The 13,019-nt window shown below is 48.6% G+C and overlaps 1 protein-coding gene across 2 annotated transcripts in view; it reads left to right on the top strand.

The window, feature by feature from the left end:
- Positions 1-139: 139 nt before the first annotated feature.
- ABTB3 (ankyrin repeat and BTB domain containing 3) overlaps positions 140-13,019 on the top strand; it is a 293,163-nt gene continuing 280,283 nt past the window's right edge. Inside the window, exon 1 of one of the 2 annotated variants that reach the window (XM_075123440.1) lies at positions 140-2,037. In XM_075123440.1, coding sequence (XP_074979541.1) covers positions 1,065-2,037 — 973 coding nt within the window. In that variant the 5' untranslated portion in view covers positions 140-1,064. The remainder of the gene's footprint in view (positions 2,038-13,019) is intronic. The other variant, XM_048832361.2, reaches the window with a different exon arrangement.

Below are 13,019 nucleotides of genomic sequence, written 5' to 3' on the forward strand. Positions count from 1 at the left end.
GCCCGCTCCGCTCCCCCGGCTCCCAGCCGCGCCGCCGGTGAATGCTGGGGGGTGGTTTCCCCCTGCCCCCCAAGGCCGGGAGCCAGGGGAGCAGAGCGGAGCAGGCTGGGGCGGTGTCGCTCCACTTATCGCCGCCCCCTGAGTGCGGGGTCGACCTGGCTGCAGGAAGTGCAGCGACCCGGCCCCAACCCGCTCCGCTCCGCGGGCTAGTGTTGGGGGGTGGTTTCCCCCAAGCCAGCCCCCTGTCCGCCCCGGAGCCCCACACAGCCCCCCGCTAAGGACGGTCCTGGCCCCAGTGGCGGGGAACCAGTGGAGCAGACTAGACCCTTACAAGAACTCGCAGCTGCTGGATCTGTTTTAGGCTGGTTTCTAATTTCTACTACCTGCCAAGGACACAAGCCTGGGATTTCGGCTATCCTTAACCCCACAAATCACTACCCCTTCCTGGAGCTTTCCCTCCTCTGTTTTGGAGAAGCTACATGGCTCGTGAGTTCTTTTTCAACAGCAAAGTTCAACCCAAACAAATGACCAGAGAGAGACTTAAAACAAACAAAAAACACCCCACCCCCAGGTCCTGGTAAGAGGCCCAGAGCTGTGCGGGCTGCCTGGGGTCCGCGCTCCGGGTCTTGAGTCTCCATGAATTCCAAAGAGTGAAGCTCAACTCCCCCACCTCCTGCCGCTGGGGAGGAAGTGGTGAAATAATTAGCATATTCCAATGCTATTGGCTCGTTCTCGAGCTGTTTTACATAGGCCCGCCTCTTCCCCCCTCCCCACTCCCTTTTTCGGCTGGCTGCCTGGGTTTTGCAGTATAGGGCTGCCTGCTAGTGCAGTGCAGGGACCGGGGAGCAGCAGCGGCAGCGAGAAGGGAACATTTACACACTTTTATTTTTCCGGCGTTCTTCCGCCGCCCGGCTGGGAGCGGGGCTGCCGAGCCCCTCCGCGGAGCTGAGCCGGTGCGTGGGCCGGGAGGAGGCTTTGGAAGGCACAGCAAAGTGGCGAGTGGGCTCTGTCTCGTCTTTCCATTCCCCCTCTGGTTTCCTGCGGGTGCAGCATGAAGTGCAGCTATGGCAAGGCGAGGTAAGACAGTGGTGAGGACGCTGGAAGATTTGACCCTGGATTCTGGTTATGGTGGTGCTGCGGACTCAGTCCGGTCCTCCAACTTGTCCCTGTGCTGTTCGGATTCCCACCCGGCTTACCCCTATGGAGGAAACGGCTGGCAGCATCTAGCTGACTCCATGCACAGTAGACACAACAGCTTTGACACTGTCAACACGGTCCTAGTGGAAGACTCCGAGGTGCTGGACTGCTCGGGGCAGCAGTGCTCCAGGCTGCTGCCTGACCTTGAGGAGGTCCCCTGGACTCTGGAGGAGGTGGAGGCGCTGCTCCTGCTGCGGCACCGGGAGCCCCGCGGGCCGGCGGCCAGCCCCGCCAGAGATGCCCTGGCCAAGCTCTCCACCCTGGTCAGCCGGGCGCTGATCCGAATTGCCAAGGAGGCTCAGCGGCTGAGCCTGCGGTTTGCCAAGTGCACCAAGTACGAGATCCAGAGCGCCATGGAGATCGTCCTGGACTGGACGCTGGCCTCCAGCTGCACGGCGGCCGCCCTGGGCGCCCTCTCCCTCTACAACATGAGCGGCAGCGGCGGGGACCGCTTCAGCCGGGGCAAATCCACCCGCTGCGGGCTCACCTTCTCGGTGGGCAAGTTCTACCGCTGGATGGTGGACAGCCGGGTGGCCGTGCGCATCCACGAGCACGCCGCCATCTACCTGACCGCCTGCCTGGAGAGCCTCTTCCGAGACATCTACGGGCGGGTGATGGCGGGGGGCAGCGCCTCGGCCCACCCGCACCCCAGCCGGGGCTCGGGCTCCGGCTCGGCCCCCGCCGCTGGCGCGGAGAAGGACAAGGAGAGCGGCGGCGGCGGCGGCGGCGAAGCGCCCAAGTTTACGGTGGAGTCTCTGGAGCAGACCGTCAACAACGACGCGGAGCTGTGGGGCTTGCTGCAGCCCTACCAGCACCTCGTCTGCGGGAAGAACGCCAGCGGTGAGTGCGCGGGCTGTGCCCACCTGTGGGGCCCGGGGCGGGGTGTTAGGGGCTGCTCCCCGCGTGCCCTCCTGTGAGTGTGTGTGTGTGGGGGGGCTTTAGGGGCTGCCCCCCTCCCCACGTGCCTTCCTGTGTGTTTGTGGGGGGGGGGCGTGTGAGGGGCTGCCCCCCTCCCCTCCTGTTTGTGTAAGGGTGTGTGTGGGGAGGTGTTGGGGCTGCCCCCCTCCCCACGTGCTCTCCTGTGGGGCCGAGTTAGGGGCTGCAGCCCTCCCCGTGTTGCCCACCTGTGGGGCCAGGAGCGAGAGGGTCATGGTGTGCAGCCTTCCCCGTGTGCCCACCTGTGGGGCCAGGGTCGGGTGGCGGGCCTGGTGTGCTGCCCACTCGGTCTCAGTGCAGCGGGAGGGGGACGGAGGGGTCTAGTCTGTGACCACCTGGACTGCCAGCGGGGAGGGGGCCCCTGGCCACCTAGGCCGTTCTTGTGCCCCTCGAAGTTTGCGCTGGGAGCAGACTGTGTGGCGAGTATTGTCGGGAAACCCAGCCTCAAATGCGCGCGAATGCTGCGCATTTTGACCCCCCCCCCCTTTTTTTTTTATTTGGATGAAGTATCAGCTGTAGCCGACCAACCAAAAATCCCTTCTGCGACCCGCAGCCGCTGGCGGGCGTGGGGCCCCCTCACTGCGCCCAGACCCGCATACTTTGCGCGCAGGCCCCGGGAGCCGCAGTTTTGCGCATCCGGAGTGGGAAGGCTGGTCCGGGAAGCCAGGACTCCCTCTCGGGAAGGGCTGAGCACCTGTAGTGAGTGGGAGCTGCGGATGCTCAGCATCTCCCAGGATCTGGCCCTTGTGGAGCATCGAGAGCCTACACACCCCCGGCACATCTAGGGAGCGCAGATGGCTGCACATAGCTACCCTGCAAAGCCCCATCCTGCAGCCCTTCGGGTCTCAACTCCAGCCGGAGAAGTGCGCCCCCCGGAGGGTTGCAAGCTCAGGCTGAGGCTGTTTGGTAATTACCCTGCTGGCTGCTGCCCTCCCGCTTGCTGCGCCTTCTGCAGGTCGAGCGGGAGGTGTTTTCCACCCTATTGTGTCGGATCGGCTTTTACTCCATGTACATTTGGTGTCAAGCCCTTTCTACCTTGAATACAGAATTTTAGCAGGACACGAGGAGACTGTAAATCGGGGCTAGAAAGAGCCTTCATCGTGCACTCTTCCCCCCCCCCTCCCCCCCGCCATCTGTATGGAGTACCATGCCGCAAGTGTCTGCGGCGGGCTAAGGTTTCAGTCCGACAGAGCTGGGGGGAGAGAGGTGTGTGGGTGGAAGAGGAACAGGTCCTTCTGCATCACAAAAAACGAGCGTCCGATCTCATTAAGGGTGGCGGGGAGCTGTCAGACAGCCCCGTGTTGCTCTCTTGGGGGTTCAGCGCTACGGTACCATATGGATGTGTGCGTCTCCGCTGCAGCCTGTCGCCAGCACAATGGAGACTGGAGAGGGGGTGGGAAGAGGGTCTTGGTGGCATTTTTGGGCATTATTTACAATGACATCCCTAATTAACTTTCTGGCATCACGACTGATGGGTTGATTGAGCGGCTTGTGTATGTGTGTGTGTGTGTGGGGGGGGGGGTTGTTTTGTTTTTCTTTTTTCTTTCTTTTTTTTTAGGGGCTTCTCAAAATGGTTGGGTTTGAGCGACGCTTGAGTTGTAGACACACACTTCAAAGCTTCAGTTTTCCACAGGAAATGGTACAAGCGTAACTGAACACTGGAAAATGAAATAAAACTTTATTTCATATGCGGTGGTTTGGCCAGAGACTGCGTGGTTGGAGCGCAGATGCAGTCTTTCTGGGCAGATTTCATTCATGTTGCTGCTTGTTTACTGAAAGCTTGACACAGATGCAACACAATGATGCATCAACTTCCTGGGGATTTTTTTTATTTTTATTTTTTATTTTTTTTTAGGAGGTGTCCAGCGTTTTAAAGGTTTAGCTCTCATTTAATAAAACCCCGGTCCCTGGAATTGAAATTTCTTCTATTGTCAGCTAACCTATATTCATAGCTTTAGGGAAAATGCAACAAACCTATGATATGTTTAGTGGGCTCAAACTGAAAATGTTTTTCTCTTTTACTCACACTCTTTATTAACCTAAAGGAAAATATGTATACAGTTGAGATGTAAAATACTGTTTTGAAAACAAGAAACTGAGTTCAGCTTTTGTCATATCTATAATTTAACTCTAAGTTACTATAGCCCAACCATTGCTTTATGCATGATTACCTGTTCTGAGACATCCTTTCTGCCAGAAAGGATCTAGAGGGGTACAATACAGAGGGAAAACAAGGGGTAGATCCCCAGCTGGTGTAAATTGTCAGAGCTGCATCTGTGTCAGCTTTCCATTATGGACCACCTCCACAAACTGATCTGCCCTAAGAGCTTTATTTAGCCTTAAATCAGAATTTCTTTGCTGTTAATGGGTTGTGTCTCATGATCCTTATGCTTTATTTTAACACAGTTTGTGTGTTCTCATGGGTTCTCTCTAATGGTGTTACTGCCATGTTTTTTCCTTTAGTCACATTATTGTGCCTGTATGTTTCAGATGGCACCATTTTTCATTTCTGATGTTGCAGTGTTGTCCTTACAGACCTGTATTGAGTCTTTCATTTTGTAACTCCCATTGTAGCACCTCTGTGGATTTAAATTAACTTCATTCATGACCCTCATTCATCTCCTTTTCTGACTTTATTTGAGGTTTTTCATCTCTATTTTGTTTGTTGCTTTACCTAGCATTACCTCATTTGTGGCTCAGTCCTGAGTCAAGCAAAACTCTCTGCCATCAGTTGGAATCTTGCCTGAGTAAAGGTGCTAGGATCAGACCTTAACTAGTTCATCTTGCTTTTGCCTTGCCTCTTCCTCTAGCTCCATCCCCCGCATCTCAGTCCTCTACATGTAAATGACTTATTTCTTTATAGTCTTATAATTTACACTTTGGTATACTATCTTATATTTAGTGGAGATTTTGAATGTGCAAGGAATGCAGAATCAGGCCCCATGGTGATACAGGATATCTTTTATTTTCGTCGAATCATAGAAATGTAGGGCTGGAAGAGACCTTGGGAGACCAAGCTCCCTGTGCTGAGGCTGAGGCAGGACCAAGTAAACCTAGACCATCCCTGGCAGGTGTTTGTCCAACCTGTTCTTAAAAAAACTCCAATAATGGGGATTCCACAACCTCTCTTGGAAGCCTGTTCCAGAACTTAACTACCTTTATGGTTACCAAGTTTTTTCCTAATATCTAACCTACATCTCCCTTGTTGCAGATTAGGCACATTACTTGTTTTATCTTTAGGGGACATGGAGAAAAACTGATCTCTGTCCTCTATAACAGCTCTTAACGTATTTGAAGATTGTTATTAGGTCCCCGCTTAGTCGTCTTTTCTCAAAAAACTGGGCATGTTTAGTCTTAACCTTTCCTCATAGGTCAGGTTTTCTAAACCTTTTGTTATTTTTGTTGCTCTCCTCTGGACTCTCTCCAATTTATCCACATTTTCCCTAAAGTGTATTGCTCAGAATTGGACACAGTACTGCAGCTAAGGCCTCACCAGTGCCGAACAGTGGGACAATTACCTCCTGTGTGTTACATATAACACTACATGCATCACATTGTTCACTCACATTCAATTCGTGATCCGCTATAACTCCCAGATCCTTTTCAGTTGTACTACCCCTGAGGCAGTTATTCTCTGTTTTGTAGCTATGCGTTTAATTTTTCTTACCTAAGTTAAGTACTTTGCACTTACCTTTATTAAATTTCATTGTGTTGATTTCAGACTAATTATCTAATTTGCAATGTCATTTTGAATTTTATTCCTGTCCTCCAAGTGCTTGCAAACCCTCTGAGTTTGAGATTATGGGCAAATTTTGTAAGCATGCTCTCCACTCCCTTATCCAAGTCATTAATTAAAACATTGAATAATACAGGAGTCAGGACTGGCCTCTTTGGGACCCCACTAAATATACCCTCCCAGTTTAACTGTGAACCATTGATAAATACTCATTGAGTACAGTCTTTCAACCAGTTTTTCACCCATTTTATAGTAATTTCATCCAGATCACGTTTCCCTAGTTTGCTTATGAGATTGTCCTGTGGAACTGTGTCAAATGCCTTACTAAAATAAAAAATGTCATGTCATAGGTATTAAATCAGTTATTAGCTCTCATTCCCTGCTAAATAGAGGAACTACACTTTCCTTCATCTTTCTTTTGCTCCTAATTTATTTGAAAAACCTCTTCTTATTGCCTTGTATGTCCCTTACTAGGTGTAACTCATTTTGTGCCTTTAGCCTTTCTGATTTGTCCCTATATGCTTATGCTATTCTTCTGTACTCCTTCTGATTTATTTCAAGTGCTCACTATGTGCTCGGAGCATTTTCACAACAATTAGTTATAAATGCTAAAATGATTACATTCTCCTCCCCCACCTCTCAAAGATTTGTTTAGTTTATTTACTGATATAGCCCCATCACCATAATATCTAAGTGTCTCACAATCATTCAGGAATTTATCCTCACAATAATTCTATAAGGGAGGGAAATATGATCTCTATTTCACAGATGTGGAACAGAGAGATTCACGTGATTTGTCCAAAGTTGTACAGCAAGCTTATGGTAGGAAGCATACTTCTGAAGCCACATTACTTGGTCCCCCTGTTCAGTGGCATAACCAGAAGACCATCCTTCCTCTGTACTCGCTGTGACGTTATTGACTTGAACTGGGACCTTATAGAACATTGTTGCAACCGCATCTTGTATAAAGGGGGTCAAATAAGGTGTCTAAAGACAAGGTTATGGTTTGCTGGTTATGATTATGCTATCTGTATGCATGGATCATTTTTGTATTTAAAGTTAGGGTATGTCTACACTTACCATTTAAAGCACAAAAAGTCCCTTTTTTGCGCTAAAACTGTGGGAGCATCTACACTTGTTAATGACTTTTTGTGGTGAAACTCAGAAGTTTCACTGCAAAAAGAAAAACACCTTCACGAGAGGCATACAGCGCTTACTGCTGTTCTTTTTGCGCTGCTGTGAAAGTGAAGACGTGTTCTAGCAGTGTGAACCACCCTTTGGCCTTCGGAGGATATCCCACAGTTCTAAAAGTGACCACTCTGGCCAACATCTCCGCTGCTCTGATGCATGGACGTCTGCTCCTCCCCCTGTAAGCCCCGGGAAGTTTGAAGCTCCCTTTCCCTTTGTTTGTAGATGTGGTGGGGAAAGCAGCCAGACAGCAGGAGGTTTTAAAAAAAATGCCACGAAGAAACCAGGAAGTGATGGGGCTCCTGAGACATGAAGCAGGGCAGCACAGGGCACTGAGCAGGGACCCAGAATGCCTTCCACTCACCCCCCAGCCCTTCTCACAAGACCTATCGAGAGAGCTGAACTGTGGGATAGCTGCCCTCAGGGCCGGCTCCAGCTTTTTTACCTCACCAAGCGGCGGAGGAAAAAAACAAAATAAAAACCAAGCCCAGTTGAGCTGCCACCGAAGTCCTGCTGAAGAGGAACCGCAGGGCCCACCGCCGAAGACCCAGACATGCCGCCCTGATGACGGATGGAGTGCCGCCCCAGGCACCTGCTTCCTTCGCTGGTGCTTGGAGCCGGCCCTGGCTGCCCTGCAGCACTGCTCTTATCGGCGATGGAAGTGCTGGTAGTGTAAACGCTCTCTGACGCCTGAGGAATTGAGTGAGTACACAAACCAGCACTTTACTTTCACTGGTTCCCTATCACTGGTGAAATTTACAGCGCAAAAACTCTGTGAGTGTAGACATACCCTTATAATTATTGGTTCTATACTGTCTGTATTTCAAACTTATGCTATGCTTCTGGGTGACACCCCAGACAAATTGGTGTCAGCTGTGCCTCGCCTGCTTGATGGTCCATTAAGGAACATCGGCTATACAACTGACCCATTGAAAGAGGGCAGATATACCTTGTGACTCAGCAAGGTATGCAGGGACATGCCTATGGACAGAACTCTGAGGTTTTTTTCTTGCCATGTGCCCAAATGCTTGTCTTTGGAACAAAGAAAGAGAGGCCACATGACAAGAGACTATAAAAGACTGCTGCAGCTCCTCCATCTTGTCTTCAATCCTGCTTCATACCTCTGGAGGGACTTTGCTACAAACTGAAGCTTTGAACAAAGGACTGAATGACCCATCCCAGCTGTAGATGTACTCCAGAGACTGGATTTGAGCCTGCAGTTTATTCTATCATTGCTACAAGCCTGAAGCAAGAACTTTGCCATTACTGTATGTAGTTGATTCCATTTAACCAATTCTAGCTCTCATCTATATCTTTTTCCTTTTATGAATAAACAGCGTGATTTGAGGGTAAGATCTGATTTGTATATTGACCTGGGTCTGGGGCTTGGTCCTTTGGGATCAGGAGAACCTTTTTTCGTTTACTGGGGTATTGGTTTTCATATCTATTCACTCCATAACGAGTGGCACTGGTGGTGATACTGGGAAACTGGAGTGTCTAAGGGAATTGCTTGTGTGACTTGTGGTTAGCCAGTGGGGTAAAACCAAAGTCTTCTCTGTTTGGCTGTTTTGGTGTGCCTTAGAGGTGAAAAAACCCCAGCCTTGCACTGTAACTGCCCTGCTTGAAGCAATTCATCCGGAATTGGCACTCTCAGTGAGGTCCCACCAAGGGCAGCATCGTTACACTCACCACTTGACTTACAACCATAACAACAGTTGGGTACCAAACAATGCTCTCCCCACTCTTCCAGTCTACCCTCTCCAAATGCCCAGGAGATAATGTTGGGCAGGGGTGGCCAACCTGAGCCTGAGAAGGAGCCAGAATTTACCAATGTACATTGCCAAAGAACCACACTAATATATAAGCAGCCCCCTATTGGCTCCCCCACTCCCGCTCCCAGCACCTCCCACCCAACCGCAGCCTGCTGATCACCTCCCTGCACCTCCTGATCAGCTGTTTTGTGGCGTTCAGGAGGCTCTGGGAGCAAGGGGGAGGAGTGAGGGCATGGCAGGCACAAGGGAGGGTGCAGAAAGGGGTGGACTGGAGGCAGGGCCTGTGGCACAGCCAGGGGTTGAGCAGTGAGCACAATGGAAAGTTGGCACCTGTAGCTCCAGCTCTGGAGTCGGTGCCTATACAAGGAGCCGCATATTAACTTCTGAAGAGCCGCCTGTGGCTCCAGAGTCACAGGTTGGCCACCCCTGATGTAGGGTATATCGTGTGTGAATGTTTCATAAATTGAGGCCCCAATTATACTGTCAGTGGCATGTGAACAACAGTTACACATGCATGGATCTGTGTGGGAGTAACAAATGCATGGAATAGTCCACCAGACCCTGATGGAAGCTAATTCCAGAGTCAGGGACCCCTTGTGGGGAACACCTTACCAGCAGACCCAAGCCATGTGAATTGAGGGACTCCAGACTTAGTGCCTTTGCTGATTGCAACTGTGGCAGTACCACTCAAGGAGGGAGGAAGCCTCTGTGGCAGGCAGATCTCAAATCATTTAGGGTTTTATAGGTGCAAGTCCACACCTTAAATTTCACCTGGAAACAAAACAGGCAACCAGTGAAGATCACAGAACACCAATGTTTCTTCTTGCAAGAGGCTTGCTTGGATATCAAATTCTGCATCTGAATATGGAATGGTTGCAAGCTGTGAGGCTGTTTTAAACTCTAAGGGGGGATGGAAGTGGTGGAAAATTGGCCTCAGGATTGGAGAGTCACAAATGACTCTTCCATGGCATTCCCCAATCAGTTGTGCCCAGTGTTTACTTGCCACATCTGAGGATCCAGCCCAGTATTTTTAGCCATAGTTAGATCCTCAGCAGCTCCTGGATGTCCTAACACTATTTGTGTTACAAAATAACCTTTTACCAATTGTGGTCACACCCCTTGAGTCATGGTGGCTGATATAGTCCTTGCCAGTTCTTCTACTTACTTCTGCCAATTGTTTCCTCCAATCCACTAGCCTTGTCGGGATTGAGTTCAGACAGCTACCTTCACCCAAGCAAACCCTGATCTTATACACTGGCTCATTCATTGCAGTGCACTGCTGGGTGAGAAATAATGGAGAGATGGACTACATTGTAGCCTCCTCACTAACCTCAAATACATATATTTTACAGAAGAGGTGACAAAATGGAACCCTGCGGTTCCCACAACAGAACCATTGGGGTAAATATGTACTGCCCCAAACTGCCCTCTGCAATTGCAGCTGAGTTAATTTCTAGTTCTGTATTGCAACCCAATTACCTCAGAACTACTCTGTATTTTTTGGGGACAACTAAAGGTTTTAATTTAATGGCTGAGTGAAAATTAACAACTTTACATCTGGCCTCTGGGATTTTGTTGGTACACAAATTTAAAAGCTCCATCAAACATTACACTTGTTGTACTTCATAGTATGCGCATATATGTTAAATTATTTTCCTTGGAATAGTGGGAAGAAAATATTGAAGATTCAGTAAAAGGCAGTAAAAAGTCTTTCTTCCCTCCCTCCCTCCCTCCCTCTGAAGTCAGTGGAAAGGATCTCACTGACTTGATGGGCCTTGGATCAGGCATTTACTGTGCAATGTAGGAACCAAGGCCTTTATTTTCCATTTTCATAGGAAAACTCAAGGGAGGGGTAAAAATAGCCCAGTATTATCTAGGCTCCATCTGAACTAAACTGAGGATTGGTATTAGCTTTAGCCTATAGTATAATATATAGGGAATGGGTAGTAGTTTAGAAGCCCTCTAGTGTGTCTCCCTGTCTTCTATTGCAGAAGTCAATAGATCAGGGGTGGGCAAACTTTTTGGCCCGAGGGCCACTTTGGGGTTGCGAAACTGTATGAAGGGCTGGGTAGGGAAGACTGTGCCTCCCCAAACAGCCTGGCCCCCGCCCCCCCGCTTCCTGCACCCTGACTGCCCCCCTCAGAACCCCCGACCCATCCAACCCGCCCTGCTGATTGTCCCCTGACCGCCCCATCCTGGGACCCCCACCCCTAACTGCCCCACTGGGACCCCACCCCCTCTCCAACCGCCCCCCCCCGCTCCTGTCCCCTGAGTGCCCCCCGACCCCTATCCAACGCCCCTTGTTTCCGTCCCCAGACTGCCCCCTGACAGCCCCCCCCTCCTCCCCGGACTCCCATGCCTATCCAATATATGTATTTATGTAGCTAAGCCTTGTTTCCTTGTAGTTATTAAATGCAGCTATTTATGTGGCTTCTTTATATTCTTAATGTTGCATAGAGATCAAAGACAGCAAATTGAAGAAAAACTGGAGTTAGGATGGGATTGGCTAATATGTGTGTTAACGAGCCCTGATCTAACGTTTGACCTTTTTTCCTAATATAGACAAACTCTCTGGAGACTGAAAAGCAGATCACAGACAATAGTAAACTTGTGTAGTTTAACTAGACATGTTAAGGTTTAAAGTGATTATATAAATAAGGTATTATCTGGCTTAATTGTAAATGCTTTGTTATTGTCTCTGTTGTATTGCTTCCGGTATTGCCATTAAGATATTAAGGGTGTAGGTGCATTGTAAAAATAAATCTGAAACTTCGTTTGACCTACCATCTAATGTGACATCAGAATATTTAGGGACAGATAAAAGACCAGTCTTGACTAACAGGCCTTTTCTTTTTCCTTGCTTTTAATTCCAATTCCACCATCATAGTTTTTTTTCCCCATGCTGCAGTATCCTCCTCATTTGCTAGGAAAAAACCTAAGCAACCTAAAACCTAAGCATTTGGACTTATTTATACTCCTTGTTTCAGATAGTCTCCTGTTACCTTTTTCCCCGCATATGTTTCCTTCTACTTGAGTTCCGTATTCAGAGGCTGAAATTTGTAGTGGGATAATGTATGACTCCCACTTTTCTTATGTCCTCTTTATCAACAGCTGTGTATGAAAAATCCCACTGCTGTGCTCCCATTGATCTCCATAGGGAAGTAGCTCTGAATTCTAATGATGGCAATGTAAAGGTCAACATTAACTCTGTCACTGCTGATTTTTTTAATAGAAACATCCAGCTGCTTTGGATTGTGGACTTAGTTTAAATAAAGTATTAGTGCTGTTTCCCTCCAATCTTGCTCTCCACGTCTTGCATCAGCACCTACTCGCACTCCTCCTCTCTTCCCACCTTCAGCACCTTTCCAATTCCTTCCACTTCACCATCACCAGTACCAGGTCATATTCTCACACCCAGTCCCAGCACCACACTGAACTCACAACTTCACCACCAGTGCATTTCTCCATACATCACTTTACGGCACGCCTCTGCATGTGGAAGGTTTCAACTGAGGAAAGAATATTAGAAAAACAATCACATGCAGAATATTTTTTCCCCTTTGGTTTTTTCCGCGTTCTGTTTCTGGCCAAAAGAGATTAATTCAGCCTATCGTGTAATGATCTATAAATATAATTACCATGCAGCCAATACATATTTCAAGATTTTTAAAATGTACAGATGCAGTCAAAAGTAAACTAAATATAGTCTGCATAATTGGTTACATGTACTGTTACTTCACCGGAGGTGTTCAATTGAACCATCTGAAAAGGCGTACTTTCCACAGAAGTATATCAGCTGAAGCATCAAATCTGAAAACTGCTTCTATGCTTGTCTTCCATGGATTCCTGAGAAGACATATTCTTTATCAGTGGGACAAGCTTGCTTTTTTGATTTTTTGTTTGATAGTTACATTTCTTTAAATTTGCCATGATTTCCACACCCCCCCCCAAGAATGGAGAAATCTTGGTGTTGTGGGCTCAGAAAAACATAATTTGGTGTATAATCGCTCATTATTCATTCTGTAAAGTCAAACTAGTTTTCTGTGAAATTAGAGGTAGGAGGTTATTGAACAAATGCAATGAATCAATGAGAGGCTTGGTTTATTTTCACATGGGTAAAATGAGGTGAGGTATATGTTATTACAGCAGCTTGGAAACAAGGAGCCATTATGTATGTTTGTCAGTTTAGT

The sequence above is a fragment of the Caretta caretta genome, chromosome 1 (assembly GCF_965140235.1).
Source record: "Caretta caretta isolate rCarCar2 chromosome 1, rCarCar1.hap1, whole genome shotgun sequence".
Taxonomy (NCBI): Eukaryota; Metazoa; Chordata; order Testudines; family Cheloniidae; genus Caretta; species Caretta caretta.